Source organism: Peromyscus californicus, unplaced genomic scaffold, assembly GCF_007827085.1.
Source record: "Peromyscus californicus insignis strain IS unplaced genomic scaffold, ASM782708v3 Scaffold_23__1_contigs__length_62951481, whole genome shotgun sequence".
In the NCBI taxonomy this organism is placed as follows: Eukaryota; Metazoa; Chordata; class Mammalia; order Rodentia; family Cricetidae; genus Peromyscus; species Peromyscus californicus.
In genome coordinates, this window is record NW_026294534.1 from 13,514,792 (window position 1) to 13,532,658 (window position 17,867).

General features: G+C 44.3%; 2 protein-coding genes across 3 annotated transcripts in view; one reads left to right on the forward strand and one right to left on the reverse strand.

The window, feature by feature from the left end:
* The window catches only part of Angpt2 (angiopoietin 2), a 51,350-nt gene extending 42,141 nt beyond the window's left edge, over positions 1 to 9,209 (reverse strand). The window contains exon 1 of the mRNA XM_052751776.1: positions 8,456 to 9,209. Coding sequence (XP_052607736.1) covers positions 8,456 to 8,743 — 288 coding nt within the window. The 5' untranslated portion in view covers positions 8,744 to 9,209. The remainder of the gene's footprint in view (positions 1 to 8,455) is intronic.
* Positions 1 to 17,867, forward strand: part of Mcph1 (microcephalin 1) — a 206,050-nt gene that overhangs the window by 135,971 nt on the left and 52,212 nt on the right. The gene's annotated exons all lie outside the window — the stretch shown is intronic.

Here is a 17,867-nt window from a genome sequence, read left to right on the forward strand (position 1 = left end):
AGGCTGCCAAAATAGAAATCTTTAGTTTGTGGCAATTTCAGTGGGATGCTGTTAATTGATGGCATAAAGAGGTGAGGCCAGAGTTGGGGCCATGGCTCAGAGGTAGAGAGGCTTTGCCTGGCATGCTCAAGGCTCTGGTTCTAATTCCCAATATCAAACCAACCAACCAACCAACCAACAAAAATACTAATCAGACATGAGTCTGAATCCAGGCTTAGCCTTCTTCTTACGAATTTGCAAGAATAGTCATAGTGAGGGTGCAGATATCTGTCCTGGAAGGCTCAGAAATCCTCTTAGGACAAGGTGATATGAAGGTGGTCCTCAGGGCCAGACTGATGACCAGACCAAGCCACCCAGTAAAACTGAGCTGCTCCCATCAAACAATGTTGGCGAATTGGAAGAGGTGTCCACACATGCCCAGTTGTTCTTGATGGAATGTGACAAAATACTTGGGGAAGCCTGGCCAATAACAATAGTAAATATTCAACACACAGAAACTACTCATTCTCTGTAAAACTTCATTAGTATGATAAATTAATACATTTTCAAGACGTATATCTTAGTATCTCATCCCTTAAGAATTCTCCATTTTCTTTCTTTTTTTAAAGAATTCTCTATTTTCCATATAAATATAAAAATATATATTTCTGTAAAACTATATTTTAAATGATGGATTATATTTTAAATTTTGTTTCTAGTTGCATTTTTTAAAACATTGAATGTTGGTTTAATATTTTCTTACATTATCAAATTGATTCCAAGGTTTATTCCCAGATATGAAATGTTCAAAGGGAGACCTGAGGCAGAAAAATTGCCTTCTGAGGACCCTGGTGGGGTCAGGACATAAGGGGCACTCTGTAATTGATTCTCCTTGATTACAAAGATAATAATTCTTATTATTGGAGGAATGGTGCTCGGTAAAGGATTAGGTCCACTTCTCACATTTTTGTAGGTTCACATCTTTTGCCATTTGGTACAGGCTAGGATTAGGATGTAAAAGTTAGGTGATTTCATAGGGAAAGATCCAACTAAAATACCCATGTAGAGACATCCAGCTAGCACACCAGACCTAGAGTTTAAGTGGAGGAGGGCAAGGCCTGTCCCTTTTTTTTTTTCTGTTTTTCAAACCACATGAAATAGTCATTTTAGTCCCATTAAACTGGTAAACTTCTATCTTACAACAATGCCCATGTTTTAACTGGTTTTATTGTCATCACTCGATTTTATCCTGTCTTAAACATGCATGCAGTGCTGGTGGTGTCCAGCTCTCTTTGGTCCTGCCTGTGCTAAGGATGCTAGATGGGAGACAGCCCAGGTGGCTTTCCAAGTCACAGTGCAAGAGGAAGGACAAAGATGACTCCTGAAACGTATATTGTCAGTCATTCACAGTGGTGTACTGTGGAATCCAGGATTTTATCTTCCGTGTACTTCTAGAAAGGGCCTGGATCTGGGTGTAATCCCCAAGACTTTGCAAACATGCTTTCTCTTGGTTATCAGACACAGTCCTTGTTTTTACAGTCTGGACAAAGTAGAGCATCCTGCTTCAGCGCATAGAAGGTATTGCTCGATGCCTTCCCCCCTTTTAGTAACCCCACCACCATCCTTGCTTAGAAAGGGCAAGTCCCACCTGTCTGCCTGATGGAAGAGTTGTCCACTTCGCTGGGTCTGCTGAGTGAGAGATGTGCATTATGTTACATTACTGACTCTGGATGTGGGCCAGGTTGCTGGCCCGTTCAGGTTCACTTCCTTCTCCATCTCTAACTACAAGTTAAATTATTGGCGAGTCTGGCTATATATAAACATTATCCTTCATTCCATGTGCTTTAAAATATTTGTCTGTAGACATTTATGTTACATTGATGTGTTTAAGGAGTTTTTTGTTTTGTTTTGTTTTGTTTTGTTTTTTTTTTTTTTTTTTTTTTTTGGTTTTTCGAGACAGGGTTTCTCTGTGTAGCTTTGCGCCTCTCCTGGAACTCACTTGGTAGCCCAGGCTGGCCTCGAACTCACAGAGATCCGCCTGGCTCTGCCTCCCGAGTGCTGGGATTAAAGGCGTGCGCCACCACCGCCCGGCTGTTTAAGGAGTTTTTTAAAAGCTATGTCTCATATAGCCCAAACTTGCCTTTGAACTTGAGAGGTACTTACTGTGTATTGGCCATTTCTAAAACATGAAACATGTCCATTCAGAAATAATTGTGATTTTCATTTTATAATAAGTTCCTTTGCAGTGAAAATTTACGTTGCCCTCACACACTGTCAACACCCCTGCACCCCTGCCCTGAGGCTCCTTTCTCCAGACGTACGTTCATCTGCCTGAGTGGTGCAGGTCTGACTTCACAGGTCTCTCCAGGCCACATTCTCAAGCAGTCAACTCCCCGTCCACTTACCCCCAGCATCCAGAGCAAACACTTTCTGGATGCTTGGAGCCCCTCAGTCAATATTTTTTGAGCAAATAAATGAACTTTAATGGCTCCGACTCTGAACAAGAAACACCTCCGCATTGATGATGGTATTCGCTCACTCACGTCATCAGGCTTAGGAAAAACATGGCACTTCTGTCCGAATCCATAATCATATGCTGCTCTCTGCCCTGCCTGGCATCTTCCCAGCTGTGGCAGGTTCCCCTGCAGTCGGAGGAGGGCTACACACTCTTCCTCTCTCTTGGCTCCTGATGACCTCTGAGCCACATGGAGCATGGTGTTATCACACCAGTGTGTAAGCTAGTTTACAAGCTTTCGTGTGGAAGATTGCACCCACCATGCCTGTTTAGAGATATCCAGGAACTTTACAGTGAGCTTGGGCCAAGCATACCTCCCTACCTCCTGTTCCGATGTTACTGCAACTGCTTCAGAGATAAAAGCCTGGCGGGAACCGAGTGGATTTCTTTATATCACAGAGAAGACTCTAGAGAAGTGATTCTCAACCTGTGGGTCACAACCCCTTTGGGGATTAGGAGACCCTTACACAGGGGCCACTTGAGACCGTCCGAAAACAGAGATTTTTACATTACAATTCATAACAGTAGCAAAATTATAGCTATGAAGTATCAACAAAAATAATTTTATGGCTGGGGGCCACCACAACATGAGGAACTGTATTGAAGGGTCTCAGCACTGGGAAGGTTGAGAACCACTGTTCTGTGTAAGAGGTTCCTTCATGTCACAAGAAGACATGGAAGAAAACTGGCCATGTCTAGCTTAGCTGTTTTTGAAGGGTATGTTCCACAGAGCAGATAGTCCCCCACACACACAAATGCACATGCACTGTCACAGAGGCAGAGGGTACTGTGTCGTTATCATAAAGTGATAGAAAATAATCTGCAAAGTGGACCCATGATTTAGTAGTAGTCTGCTCATGGTCCATTGCATACACTTTCTTGATCCCAACTCAGGATGTCTCATTTCATGGGCAGTTATGGAAAGATACAAAGTCCCTCCGTCCATCCCTGCCATAACTGCCAGCCCCTGCACTCACACACACTCACTCACTCTCTCTCTCTCTCTCTCTCTCTCTCTCTCTCTCTCTCTCTCTCTCTCTCTCTCTCTCTCTCGCCTTTCCTGTCCTCCTTGCTCCCATACACACTGGCTGTAATCCGGCCGCTCCTTCCCCCTCAGTCCGCTCTTGCCCTGACTCATCCCAGGCGGCCCCCACTTCCCCTGCTCTTCGCCCCATACACACTGGGCTTTAACTCAGGTGTTCCTTCACCTCACACCTCATTCCGTTCCTTTCCCCATTTCTCTTCTCCAGCCTCCTTTCTTGTCACCGGTAAGCCAAGGCGTATGCTGGCCCTGGTGTAACAGCACAGTCTGTGTGGTGGAAGGGACGCTGCACCTCATTCTGTTGACCGCAGTGAACAGCTAGTGTAAGTCCTGAAGGAAGGTCTGGAGAGAAGAAGGAGAAGGAAGGGTATTCTCCTCTCCTTTCGTTTGCACAATCTGACTTTCTTCTTTTGGGTTTTGTCTTTGTTGTTGTTTTTAAAGAGTCTCACTATGTAGTCCTGGCTGTCCTAGAACTCACTACGTAGACCAGGCTGGCCTAGAACGCACAAAGATCTATCTATTGCTGCCTCCCAAGTGCTAGGAATAAAGGCGGCGTGCACTTTTGATTTTAACTTTGCCTATGTCTTTCTTAATATTTTTAGTTTTTAAAATTGTCTATATGGTGATAGGATTGTTTTTAACTTGTCTTTTTAAATACAAATATAGAAAAATTTAGGAGAGTGTGTGTGTGTGTGTGTGTGTGTGTGTGTGTGTGTGTGTGTGTGTGTGTGTTATAAGTTTATGTACAGAGGTGGAAGCTAGAGTCAAATGTTGAGTGTCTTTCGTAGTCACTCTCCACTTATGAATCACTGAGCCTGGATCTCTCCAGGGCCCTGTCTGTCTCTGCACTACCCACCAAATGCTGGAGTCACAGATGCATGACAGCATGCCTGGTTTTCACATGGGTCCCAGGGCTTGTCATGCTCATGTGGCAAATGGGTCAGCAACTGAGCCATCTCTCCAGCCCCAAGTTTTCAGTTATGTGTTAGAATAAAGTAAGTACCGTGGGCCTCATTATCTGTGTCAGCTTTCAGAGAGAGGGACTGGCTTGCAGATGAACTTCTGAATTACAACTTGCTTGTTAACTGTATAGACCCATTTTAATGAAAGCCAAATGCGCTTTACAGTATCAGCATTGAAACTGAATGGATTGTCTCCTGTCTCAACAGGAAGTGAGGTATGAAGGAAGTCATTTCCTAGCTCAAAGCCCTTCAGACTAATCAGCTCCATAGGGTGACACCCAAATAGTTAATCCAGCACGTCCAGTGACCCTATTTGATAGGCAGAGACCACCTAACTATAGTAAATAAATTACAGATCCATGTATAGTAAACATGTATCCTTATGCACCATAAGAATTGGCATGCACTGTGATAGGCACACTCTTGCTGTGGCAGCACACCGCTATAGTGAAAAGTTACACACTGTTCTGTACCTGCACTCTTTAAACACACTTACCCTTCTCAACCCTAGTGAAACTTACTCCCCAACATGCCTCAAAATGATGATGCTAATATATAATGGCCGTAACCATAGTAGTTGTTTCCCTGAGATCTTAAATAGGTAGTTTAATCATATAGATGCCAAAAAAAAAAAAAAAAAACGCTTTTAATACTAATCATATGCATATTTCCCAACTCAGAATGTAATTCCTGGGGGTATAGCTGCTGTTCTCCAGGCTTCAGGGCAGCACGTTGACCATAGTGTCACAGAAAATAGGAAGGCATCTTTCCCATAATGAACCAGGTTCTGTATTCTTTAATATACAGATAAAGATGCTATGCATGATCACTCACACACACACACACCCGATGGGAAGTTCCTGAGGGGCTGAGCTCCTCTGCAAACCCCTTGTCATTGGTTTTCCCAGCAATTATGTTTTTAGGAGCATAACTGCCTTGGTCCCCCTGCATTGGACTGATGAATTGCAGTTTCCAGACCTTTCTTCGAGGATATCTTATTATCGCTTTTAAAGAAAGAAAAGGATTGCCTTTCCTGCATTGCGCTTTCCTGCAAACAACTTGTGTTGTTTAAAAACCAGCACCGAGAGGCCGGTGGCAGAGGAAATGTTTACATCAAGCTAATAAGCATTAGCTGTGTTTTTCAAGTCACTCTGTCTTAAAGTGGCCGCAGGGTTCATAGCTGTTTATAAAATATACGGCATTCGGTAGCGTGAAATAGTTGTTTATTTCCTTTCCATATTTCCTCTTGTTGGGTAAAAAAAAAAAAAAAATACGTTTGACCTACCAAAATACAATGCATGTTGGTAAGCTGAGAGGCTAAATGAAATGTGTTTGAAATCGCTGGGACAGAGGTTTGTCCTAATGGTCGATCACCTGGTAGAATGGATTCTGGCAAGCAGGAGTTTATCTTATCCTTGCTTAACCGCGCCATGGAGAGTGAGCCTTCCCCTGTATTGTTCCATTCATGTGCTCCCCCCACATTCATTCAGAAGGTTGACACTTCCTTTGCATGACGGATTAAAGGGGCAGTGTGGGCCCTTTTGATGGTGTTCATGGAGCTTTCTCAGCTTGAACTCCCTGGGCTGTGCTGAGCGCTCAGAAATTGAAGTGCTATTCATCTGCCAAACTCACCGAAACTGTGCCTCTATTTTCCTTCCTGACAAGTTTGTGAAACTCCTGGAAGCTGAATGGTTCTTGGGTGAGTTTTGTGTGTAGATCAGGGAGGGCAAGGAAATAAGGAAACCTTTTTAAAAACAGCTCAAGAGAAAACACGTGAAACAATGAAACCGAATCGTGCTTTTTCTTTCTGTGATAATCTATAAATAGGTGTTGGTCATGTTGTTGCTCTTTTAGTTATCAGGCTTATCTGTGGTTCCATTAGACGTTATTTTCTTCCCTCGGAGAAAAGCAGTGTTTATTATTGCAGGTGCCAAAACACGGAGGACAAAAACAAGCAGAGAGATTTCATTTAATCATTCCGAGTGGGTTTCATATTTACTTTTTGCTTTTGTCTCCACGCTTGGAGCCCATAAACCAAGGGAATGAGCTGGCAAATTGCCTTTGTCAGGTGCCCCGCTCAGAGCAAGAGCAGGTGCTGACGGGAGCAGGTGCCACCACTGATGAGCAGATAAGCGTGCCGCCCCTCTCCGTGACAGTTAGCTCAGCCACTGGAAGGAGGGCTTTCGAGATGCCACTGTGCTACTGTTCAAATATTTACTAATAGACTCTGGGAAGGCGGAGATTGCGGCCACCTGGCTTTGAGTTCCTCCTCCAGTTCTGTCTGTTTGCAAAGCCCCACAACGCGGGTGGTTTCCCTGTGCAGGAAACCCAAGCCCAGGTATACCCAGCCCAGGCTCCCCTGAGCAAAGAGCAGCGTTGCCCTCGGCAAAACATTTTTTTTCCCCGTTTGGTGACTGTTTATCTTAGCAGAGGACTTGGTAGTCGTCAGATCAGAGTGTTTACTAGAAGGATGTGCCTTCCTCCCTCTGTGGAGCTCTGCTCACCAATATCCCCACCACCACAGTAGATGTGGAAGGTCCCTGAAAGTGAGCATGACAGTTGCCAAGGAAATCCAAAGAGATAAGCAGATACCTGGGACCCCTCACTACCCCAGACGTTGGAACATGTGTTGTCACACACATCAAAGGTCAGCCTTCAGAGATCTGTGAATTTTGGAAAGGAGGAAAGCTGAAGAAATCACTCAGGGAAAAACAGTTCTGAGGAGGATTTTTCTGTTGTGATGCCTATAGTCCTGGGGAGTTTTTGTTTTCTGTTCTTTGATTTGAACGACTCCCCTCTCTCCACAAGATTAGGGCTGGCAACACTCATTCATTTAGACTCCAGTTTCCAGCGAAAGCTTGTCTACTTCAGAAAGTTGGGGTATGCATGAGAAACACAGCTCTATTCTCAGATTAAGGAAGGGTATCAAACCAAAAGTTTATGGAGAAGTCCGAGAAAAATAAATTATGCTTTTCTGGGAAGAAGTAGTCAATGAAGTCCTCCATCTTTGAAAAGATTTATCTGACTTTAACAGTAATTACCTTGTAAGCATGTGATGGCATTGTCATAACGTTTAACGATTCTTCTACTATCTACATGTTTTGTTTCAACTTCCTGTGGAATACATATGGTTCACATAAAGAAAACTCCAGGGTCATTTGAGGTTTTGTAGAAAACAATCATTTGTGAAAGCAAAACAGACCTTTCAATGTCTTATTTTGGTTACGCTCTATAAAAAGGCCATGAAACAGAGAGATCGTTGCAGCCCCGAGAACAAACTGTCAGACCCTCTCAGCCCAGCGTGCCTTGAGCATCAGAGCCCCACGTGGGGACAAGCTCACAGCCTGTCTCTGGAACTGAACCGGGCTGCAGTGTCTCCGGGACACTTGGGAAATACAGCCCCGTTTCCAGATGGCAACCCCTTCACAGCATACGCAGCCCTGAGACTCCGAGAACACGAGGTTGGCTTTATTTAATTTCCTCTCTTTTACCGAGAGTCATAATCTATTTTCGTAAAGAAATTCAGGAAATTGGTAAAGCACTTGACTCCATCCGTTAAGTATCCGTAATTAACATGATTGTCACGTTTTTCCTGGCTCCGTGCTGTCTTGTTCATGGCCTCCCTCACATGCCTACAACCCGCTGAGAAGATCCTGGTAATGGGTGTCACTTAGCCCCAGCTACTCAAACATAGCAGCATGCAGATCTGCAGAGAGACACACTTCCTCTGCTCGGCTAGTAAAGATTCCTAAGTTCAGGGATTTTTCTGAACAGATACTGGCATTCTTTTCAGACAGCCCCTTTATTGCTCTTCACCCGATGACTACTTTACTCCAGGACAGCACAAAAGAAGCCATCCTTCACTCAAAGATGCTTGCAGCCCATCCCGATAGCCCCAGTCCCTGATAAAACCAGAGCTGTTACTTCTTGCTCAGCAGAGCCAGCCCACCTTCCTACCTTCATCAGCCACTGTGTGTTGTTCTCTAGAATGTTCTCCAGCACCTGCAGCCTTTGTACAGAGTCGTCGTAGTCGAGGGGTGCGTCCCTCTGCACGGCATTGGACATGTAGGGGCTGGAGGAAGACCGGCAGCTGTCGGTCTCAGGCAGGAGGAATGTGTAGCTGCAGGGCCCGTTCTGGACCTGGTACTGCCTTTTCCCTGTGCTGTCCACGCTCTTCCGAAAGTTATTGTAGGCTGAGGCCAAGACAAGATCACAGCCAAAAGTTAGGAAAACAATCTGCCACATTCTTTCTCTCTTTGGGTTATAAACTGTGAGCTCAGCAAACTTGCAGGCACGTATGCGTCCTCAGCCCTCAGCTGCTGTCTAGAGCACAGGGCTGTGCTGCGTGAACAAGTCCATCAGTGAGAGCCTTCTCCTCCCGTTCCCGAAGCAGGCTTGACTCCCAGGGCTGTCTCTCCTCTTTCCCCAGGCACAGAGGGAGCTGTCCTGCAGAGGAAGGAGCAGCCCCGCTCACTCCAGAGGTCTGCACAGACTCTTTGTTTCTACCCCGAGTCTACAGTGTCAGTATCCGAATCAATCACTTTCCTTCCCTTATATGATAAGTTGATAAGAGCAGCCAGACATGTGCAGCCAGCCGCTCCGCCCCCTGGCTCACCCACTATCTTCCTGTAGGGGGTCACTAGCCAGGCAACAGGAAAAATCAGAGCATAGTGCTTGCTGCTCCGAAGGACTGTGCACTGCAGAAGCCTTCTGGGAACCAGGACCAGCCACGAGGCCCCTGGGCATGTCATAGGCACCACCCTAATTATTTCCTAGAGAGAAGTTGGGGCTCTGTTGTCTGTCCGCTCATTCGCTGGCTAAGCTTGCAGAGTATCTGAGGTAATGACTTTAATTTTAAAACACAGTGAAAGTTTCTGTGTTTTCCTGTAGGAATAAAACTACAGCTATAACAGGACTTTATTTTTGTTATTGTAAATATAAAGAGTAAGACCAGCCAGCTCTTGTAAATTGTGCCTTTTCAAAGGGGGGTAGGGTATAGTCCTGTTGGTATTATTTGATTTTTTTAACTATTAGCTAAGCTATGCATGATTTTTATTTTAACCCAGTTTGATGTTATTGAATCTAGTTACCAAGATCATTTTCTCAGCACTTACATGTTTGTAACTTAAAACAAAATAGCCATTTAAATATACAAATAAAGCTTAAAATACTTTGGCTTCATTAATGATCCATTAATTTACGGTAGATATTTAAATGAAGTTTATCTAGAGGGAACACATACCCTGTCCTTTACGGTATTGAGGTTTGCTCAGGGATCCATCGTTCTGTGACATGTTATTAATTAAATTAGTCCCAGTCAATGGACTCAGGCAAAACACTTTCCCCTTTTAATTAAGTGCTAAATCCCTTGGCCATAAAAGTCAGGGACTGTGCTGACTTCTAAAGCGCTTCCAGCCCTGTGGCTCTGCTGATCTGGACTCACTTCCCCCTTCATAACTAGATCTTAATGCTCCAGAGATCGATACTGTGCAATCTCCAGGATCCGGTGAACTGACTCAGGACCTTATCTGCCCCCAGAAAACCCAGGCAGCTCCACAGTGTACATGCTCGGCTTCTGGAGGTTACAAGAGTCGTGACTTTAGATCATAGGTGAATCTGGAATCTGCACAGAGAATTTTGTTATTCACAGAATCAGTTTAGAAGAGACCTAGTTAAATCTTTTTAAAATACATCCTATTAACAGACTGGCTCCCAAGCTGCCACCAGAACAGGGATCCTTATCCAAAAGTCCACAGGCAGATATGATGGGGGTCCATGAACTTGGAGAGAAGAAAAGAATGTGTCTTTATTCTTCACCAAGCTCTAACTGAAATTCAGCTTTTCCTGTATAAATGAGGAATTAGCCAACCATACTTTCCCATCAGTGGAGATATATCCTTCTTACAGACTCCTCAAGCCTCACACTTGTTAGAAGGGACTCACAGGCGTTCCAAACTACTAGAGAGTTCTGTGGCTCAGAAAGGCCAGAACTCACGCTCGCACAGACAGTTAGTAGGGGAGGAGGTCTGACTCCTGAGAGATGATGCATGGTTCACTAATGCCGACATCCCTACTCAGAACACCCAGGAGAGAATAGGCAGGCCTAACTTCAGTGCTGTGTGTACTTAACAAAGCTAAGCTGCTCTCAACCTCAGTTTCCCTACTTAGAAAATAGGAGCCATTCTTTCTCTGTGGAATTTTCTGGATTAAGTTGATCCATAATAGGCACAATTTAAGATTGCTAACTCCCTTTCCTTATAGGCTCATTTATTAAGTGGAGATTAATTTGTTCACCATCAGACAGTAGCTCCTCGGTTCCACACTTCCTCTCTGATTCAGAGCGAGGCAATAGCAATAGGTGCAGATCTTTTCTTTTGTTTGTTTGGAAAAGCACAATTCAAGGCTTTAATAAATGGTTTATGTTGGGATCATTCAATAGTGTTCCAGTCAAATCAAGATGCTTTACAAGAAGAAACGTGGAAAAAGAGATATGCCAAGTAGCAAGTGAAACACTCTACTGGGCAAAGGGTGACTCACACCAGAACTTCTGATCCAGAGGGGATCGTGGGACAGGGAGAGATGGGGACCATAGGGAGAGTACTATGAGAGTGCATAGGGTAAGGCAACACCACCTCCTGGGGACACCAGGCCTCTGTGCTTTTGCTATGGACACTGTCCTCATCGGTCCCCCCAGAACATGGTAGGAGCTATTCTTCATAGATTCTGAAATGGAAACAATAAAAAGTGGAGTCGGCAAGGTTCTTTGAGGAATGAGATGGTAGAGGCTTCGAGCTCTAAGGACTACCCAGTCTCAATGACTGTATCAGCAAATCATGGCAGCTGCCGGGCAGCTCTTGGCCTGCCAAAAGAGGGCTTTATTTGTGAACATAGCACTTTACATTTTTTATTATTTTCACACCCATGAAATAGTCTTTTTTGTATATTTTTCAATCATTTAAGAATGTAGAGATCAGAGCAAGGCATGATGGCACATGCCTGCAGTCCCAGCACCCAGGAGGCTATAGCAGGAGGATTGTTGCAGGCTTGAGGCCAGCCTGGGCTACTTGGAGGCTCTGTCTCAAACAAAACAAAGTAAATACACACAAACACACATGTGCATGGGTGCTATTTAAAAAAAAAAATTCTAACTCATACACCCAAATAGGTTATAAGTTAGAAGCAGGAGGAGGAGTCAGCAAATCCATACCCTGGGAATGGGACATATTCAGTGAGGCCACTCACTGTTGAGTATGCATCCAGGGTGAAAAGAAGGCCCTCACTTTACAGTGTGGCAGATGCCAGGCCAGGGGGCTAGTATAGAGCCCAAGGAGGAGTGACACTTTGAAGTGCTAGGAAAAGGACGCCATCACAGAGCAAGGAGTGACACAGTGTGGCGGCCCCCAGAGCCACAGGAACTCAGAGGGGCTTACACAGTCTGGACTGTAGCTAGACTGCTAGGAGAACTCACAGGAGACCCTCACAGGACACCAGCTCCAGGAAAGCCAGCAGAAACCAAAAGGGCCATGCTATTAGCGCCACCAGCCAATGGCCAATGATTCCCACCATGGCTTAGGGTAGTGACTGAGCGTCCTCTTCTGTGATTCTCCAGAGTGTTCCTTTTCCACAGAACCTTTGGCTTCCCTCAGTCACTTGCTGACAGGATTGCTGAAGCAGGTGGAGATGCAAACTGAGGGATATTGTCACTGGTTTCCTAGAAGCTGCCCTCGGCCCCCATCGCTTCTGCAGAGCGATGGTGCGGCCTTTTTCCATCGTTATACGTATTTTCTGCCATGTTTCATGTCATCAGCTGAAACCTCACAGCCCCATTTATCCTCTCAAGAACTGTCTCTGGGGGCTGGAGAGATGGCTCAGTGGTTAAGAGCACTGGCTGCTCTTCCAGAGGACCCAGGTTCAATTCCTAGCATCCACATGGCAGGTCACACCTGTCTGTAACTCCATTTCCAGTGCTTCTGACACCCTCACACAGACATGTATGCAGGCAAAACACCAATGATCATTAAAAAAAAAAAGAGTTGTCTCCAGTTCTCATTAAGCCATTTGATGGTACCAGAAAGACATAGTTATCCGTTTCCAGAAAGGAAGCCATCTACAAAGACCTTAAGCAAAACAAAACCACAATAATTGTATCAATTCTCTGGGAATTTCATACAATGTACTTTGAACATATTCACCCACCCATAACCATCCTGTCCACCCTTACATCCAGCTTTGAGAGGATAATGATGGTAACAAGTTCTTCTTCTTCTTCTTCTTCTTCTTCTTCTTCTTCTTCTTCTTCTTCTTCTTCTTCTTCTTCTTCCTCCTCCTCCTCCTCCTCCTCCTCCTCCTCCTCCTCCTCCTCTTCCTCCTCTTCCTCTTTCTCTTCCTCTTCCTTATCCTCCTTCTCCTTCTCTTCCTCCCTGTTCAGTCCAGTTATTGTTGCCTAGCTAGTCCTGAGAGTGGAGCCTGCCCTACTGTGTGCTCAGCCTAACAGGGGTCACATCATTTAAAAATCATTGCTTCTCCCTCCTCCCTGCTGTTGTCAAATGTCAGTAACTCTTCAGCTCATGGTGGGATTGCAGCCCACCCCCATGCTGGGATTTTGGATGGCTATTGCTTGCACAGGCCTTATGCATGCTATCACAATCAGTGTGAGTTCACATGTGTATCAGCCCTGTATGTCTGGAAAACACTGCTTCCTTGATATTATCAACTGCCATTGGTTCTTACAATCCTTCTGCACATTATTCCACAAAGAACCCTGAGTCTTGTAGAGAAGGATGCATCACAAAGATACTTAAGCATCATTTCATCCCAATCAGGGTCTCCTTGTAGGCTTTGGCTTTCCCAACTCTTCAGGAATCTAGTCTCTCACAGATCCCCTGCTGTCAGAATCCTGGAGTCAGAGTAGTCAGAGCCTCTAGTTTGCCTAGAGTCACCCCAAAAATGATTGGCTCTGTGGAAATAGTATCCTAGGAAGCCAGGTACTTCCCACTTTTAAATCATCATGAAGTGGGCAGCTGCCACGTGACCTATGCCAGAGGGCATTTGTGAGTAACTCCCATGGCCTCCACTGTTAGGGTGAACCAGTTTACAGAATGTCACTAGGAGTTTTGTCTTTGTTAGATAAGTGGGTAGACCCAAGGCCTCTCGACTGACCTGGAAGAGCATTAGCCCTCACCACCTAACAAAGGACATTTTACAAAAGCCTGTGTTATTAAAAATGCACAGAGCACTCAGACCCTTTACAGGCCTGGGGTCCCCTGCACTTGCAAGGATCTGGATCACAGCCATTCTCTGCAGAGCTAGGCAGCCCCTCTGAGCCAGTCCCCTGTCTGTACCCTCACCAGGCACAGCAGAGTCCTCTTTCCATGCCATCACTGCCTACAGCCCTGGCGTGCTGACTGGCACAGACACATCTGGCCAGCTTGGACTGGAGTTTTGGAAAGTGCCTTGTTGGTATATGAGAGACTCTGCTGAATTACCCTACAGGGTGAAGCTGGGTCACTGTGTCTTTGCAGTCAGAATGGCACACTTGAGACTCTCGGGCGCCTGGCATGTGAGAGTGGGGAGAGAACTGAGGGACCTCTTGGCCATCTCTCCTCCTGCCCTTGGCATCTTTAGAATTGTCAAATAATTGATATGTTTCTCTATACACCTCAAAGTTCGTCTGCAGGGAAAAGCATTAGGCATTCACTGGACCTAAAACTTGCCAGGGAAGTTTCTACTGTTCTCTTCACGTTGTCTGCAGCCATTAATGAGAATCAAGGGAACAATTAAAACTGCCCCCCAACACATACAAGGGGTTGGGGGGAGATAATATTTCATCCTTGGCATGGCTTCTTTCTACTCAGTGCATGTCGACCTCGATCTGAACAACACAAAGGCAGACCGTGGCCATCAGCAAAAATGTCAGCACACCAACTCCCACCACTCCCAAGCGGCCAGCATGCCCATATGGAGCCCAGAATCGGGTCCCGTGAGGTAATCCCCAGCTGTCAATTTGAGAAAAGTACCAGAGGAAAGCCCCTTGAAGAAAAGTTCAAAGAGGGACACAGATCTATCAATACATATGGAGTTTTTTATTCCTGTTAAAGATGAAGAAATCAAGGCTCACTGGGGTGAAAAGCAAAGACTCCTGCCAGCCAAGTGCATCCATGGACCCTTCTTTTTCATTCATGTAATGACATTGAATTTAAAGCCATGGGATGTATATGTGTGCATACGTGCATGCCTGTGTACATACATGCATGGGTCCTCATGCCCTTAGAACAGGTACTATCACTCACTGAACTGTGTCTTCAGCCCCTAAAGCAATAATTTTTTATTCCAATTTTAACAAGGCAAAAACCCAACTTCCTTTGGAAAGGATTGAGACTTGCTGTTTAGTGCTGGCTGTCACTCCTGTATGGTAACTGATTCTTCTCCTAATGACAGAATCCACGTCACGACCCAAAACTGAGCTTTAGGGTGCTGCATGAAAGTACAAGCTTTTGTGAATAGTGCAAACGTGGTCATGGGGAGGGGGGCAGTCCTGTGATCACCATTAGGGGGCAGCCCTGTGTGAGTACACAGACTCATTCATCAGTGGAGACTTAGAATCCAGACCCTGGAAGCCCAGCATGTGTGTCCATGTTTCAGCTAGCTGTGTATTCACATTGCCCTCGCATGCTCATTTTTCTGGCTTTCATAATTCCTTCCCAATCTGTCTCTTTAGCTTCGTCCTATATTCACAGCTAAGAATGTGATGGGCCTGTGAAGTAAAATATGGTGCCAATTGGAGCACAGTTTCCTGTTCTTGTTGGAAGTATTTGTTTGTTTATTTATTTATGTTTGCTGTATGCACATAGTGTTTGACATAAAATAGCTGGCCCGGTATATTTAGAGCATAATTAAGTCACTGGCTTAGAATTGGGCATTGACTCTGTGGAATTTACCTTTGTGAGAGGTGAGGAAGTGAATATTTTGTTAAAATCATTCTCTGACTGCCAAAGGAGGGAAGGACGGTCTGCCAGATGTGTTTTCAGGCCACTTCCTTTCCTGGGAAACAGCCATTTCCGCCCACCGCCAGCATGTTTTCATCTCCGGGTAGATGGTGACAAGTACGTTAAAGGACTACAGGGTCTGTAGCCTGGGTCTGTCACCCTCAGTCCCCATCTTCAGCCCAGCTGTGTGACTTCCATTTGACAAAGAGCTACAAACCTGGTCTGTTGATGAGTGCATATGAGGGCAGGGTGAGGGGCTGGAAGAAGATCATGTGACTTCTCAATGCCTGCCATTCCTGTTTAGTTATATCAAAAGGTACCAGGTGCTCACTCACTCTCTTATCCGAGTGTTTACCATGAAATCATGTCTGAATGACATTTAGATAGGATAGATTTTTGTTTGAAAGAAACTTAAAAGAGTCTCAAATTGTTTACAGTGTGCACCATCAGGACCCAGCAGAGCATCCTGTTACAGGGCTTTCATATCTGACAGGCACACTGCATCTTCTAGAGCCCACAGGCTCTGAAAGGGGGAGCTTTTTATTTATTAGAAACTTGAGAAATATGCAAGTAAATATTTTTTTAAGATTACACCATAAATTCCTCAAATTTTTAGGAAGATTTCAGTTTATATAATTATCCTGTTGTATAAAGTTATCTCAAACACTGTTTGATTTTTAAATATTTTCATTCTAATATTTTTTTGTGGAATATTTACCTCTCCATCAAAAAAACAAATGTCAGAAGGGTACAGATACAAATCTCAGCTTTGAGAAAACAGGGAGTACAATTGTCCAGCGATGAGTGAGCGCCAGCCTGACATCTCTGCGTTTCCTCTCCGGAGGCAGAAATGGTAAGCGTTCTTTGTAAAAGATTCATGTGCCAGTGATGGCCGTCTCACTCATGACAGGAATTAAAACTTTGCTTTGACGCAGTACTTGATATTTTGAGGTGAGTTTATTAGCTAAAATTTTACATTAAATCCATCTAGACAAACTTTTGAGAGTTTGGATCGTACTGCTCCTGAGAAATGTGTCCAGCCTCCCTTCATAGCCATTCTGAATGAACTGTCTCCATCCCTCCACAGAATGAGTTTTCATTTCAAGTGGCTTAATGCCATCTAGATTAATCTTCCTTTAATCTAAATTTATAAATTTTATCTTAATTATTGAGAAACATTTTTAAAAAGAGATAAAAATGCCATAATAAGTATTCATATTTAGATATATTATCTCTCTTGGTTATAAGTTAACATAAATAAATAGCTTATGTCAAGGTTATTTTTTAAAAAATGCACATGACCCTCATTTGCTATTCCATCCATCTGGCTGAGTTAATATGAAAACTCTTTCTGTGGGAACTTACATTTGGTTACGGACTTACATGGACAAAAGTAGTTTTTGAAAAACTCTATCACAACTATGATAAATAGTTGGGCATAAAAGTTATAGTCAAGGTTATAAGCAGTCATGATGCTTGCACTTAGGTGCACAAAAGACCCCATGCTGTCCTTGTCCCTGCGTGGATCCAATTGTCTCTTAATGACTAGGTCTTCCTGGTTGTCTGCTGTATGTATTCTGTGCTTTTCTTTCAAACGCTTCCCTAAGCCCCTAATCTGGCACCCGCTAGCACACCCTCCAAATGTTCCCAGTTCAGGCAAGGGCACAAGTCAAAGAAAGACAGGCACAAAAGAGAAAATAAAAGGAAACAAATTGGACAAAGACCACAAAGAGAGGACATTTATTAAGTATTGGGTACCAGTTCCTGACATCTGTTTCCCTCAAGGGAAAAAAAAAATGCAATAATGTTTTTGAAGTCTTAAAAACTATTCTAGTAGAATATTTACAGAAAAAGAAATTATGTACATTCTCCCAAAATCCTGATGCCTTTAAATGGCCTTTTCCTCTAGCTTATATGCCAAAAAGTTTTGAATAAAATAAAATACTAAACCAAAAGAAAACAGCAAGAAAAGTACCTATTGCAGAATGCTAACATCAAATCCACTATTAATGCTCACCTGCTCCCCCTGCTGGTCTTCTAACAGTCAATAAAGTCATTAATAAAAACACTGGGCATTTAAGACATAAATCGGCTGCAACTCGTAAGTGACCTGGATGCTGTCAGTCATAATGTAAAATAGCGCATCAGGGACAGAGCCTTAACGTCAGTGCACGCAGGCACACACATCTAGTGTGCACAGCATACACAGCAATACAGTTACCAGCCACAGGACATGAGCCATGCTTTGTGACAGAAATCTGTGTTATCAGTTTCCAAAATGAGTGGCGTTTGAGACCCAGCTGCCTGCAGCAAGGTCCCACTCTGGAGAGGCAAAGGGATGCTGTGCCAAAGGCATGGCTTGGTGGCACCGGCAGTGAAGTTCA